This window comes from Phaethon lepturus, unplaced genomic scaffold (assembly GCF_000687285.1).
Source record: "Phaethon lepturus isolate BGI_N335 unplaced genomic scaffold, ASM68728v1 scaffold27436, whole genome shotgun sequence".
NCBI lineage: Eukaryota > Metazoa > Chordata > Aves > Phaethontiformes > Phaethontidae > Phaethon > Phaethon lepturus.
The window spans coordinates 408-1,408 of NW_010548682.1; the positions used below are offsets into that span (position 1 = coordinate 408).

The window sequence follows — 1,001 nt, forward strand, 5'->3', positions numbered from 1 at the left end:
CCACTTCCGCGCACTTCGGACAACCCGCTTGAAGATGAGGTAGAAGATCTCACAGACAGTGAGGACGATGCAGATGGAGGAGGCTCCAACCATGAAATAGGTGAAGACTCTCTTCTCGGTTGGCCGAGCGATGTAGCAGTCCACAGTGTTGGGGCAGGGGTCTATATTGGAGCACTTGACCAGCCTTGGCAAGTCGAAGCTGTCCCACATCTTGTGGAGGAGGTAGAGAAACAGAATCTCTATGATAAGCTTGAAGAAGAGGCTGAGCAGGTAGGTCCACCACAGCCCGCCGTGCTTCTTGCCCGTGTTACTGTAGAGCTTGGGGCAATTCTCTCCATTCTTCTCTCGGTTCTTTTTCTCGCGGTCCTCCCGGTAGGCCACATGCATGATGACCAGGAGGGAAGGGCAAGTGACAAAGATGAGCTGCAGGGCCCAGAGGCGGATGTGGGAGATGGGGAAGAAGTGGTCATAGCAGACGTTGGTGCAGCCCGGCTGCCGCGTGTTGCAAAGAAGTGGTCATAGCAGACGTGGGTGCGGCCGGGCTGCCGCGTGTTGCAGTCAAAGTCCTTCTGCTCATCTCCCCACACACGCTCGGCTGCCACCACGTAGACCAGCACGCGGAAGACAAAGACCACGGAGAGCCAGATGCGGCCAAAGGCCGTGGAGTACTTGTTGACCCCGCTGAGCAGTGCCTGCAGCGTTTTCCAATCCATGGCGTCCGGCAGAGACCAGAGTCACCCAACCTGGAGAAACAGCAGCAGAAGTGGCAGATGAAGAGTGACAGGAGACAGCAACGGGGCAGCTCATCTCTCGCTGCACTTAATCTCATTGATCTCCCAGACTCTCTCCCCCACCATGTTACACTCATTTGGGGTGGGGGGAACGTTCCCCCATACTTTCCACAGTAAAGCCCAGCCCCGCGCTCTCCCGGTGAGAGTCAGGAGTGACTCAACCTCTCTGCACTTCCTTCTGATGGAGGCTTTGCTGTAAGGGATGGGCCA

At 56.6% G+C, this 1,001-nt stretch overlaps 1 protein-coding gene across 1 annotated transcript in view; it reads right to left on the reverse strand.

Moving 5' to 3' along the window:
• Positions 1-713, reverse strand: part of LOC104623086 (gap junction beta-3 protein-like) — an 886-nt gene extending 173 nt beyond the window's left edge. Inside the window, exons 1-2 of the mRNA XM_010290060.1 lie at positions 528-713; positions 1-492 (exon numbers count right to left, since the gene is read on the reverse strand). Of these exons, the coding sequence (XP_010288362.1) occupies positions 1-492; positions 528-713 (678 nt within the window). The remainder of the gene's footprint in view (positions 493-527) is intronic.
• Positions 714-1,001: the final 288 nt, after the last annotated feature.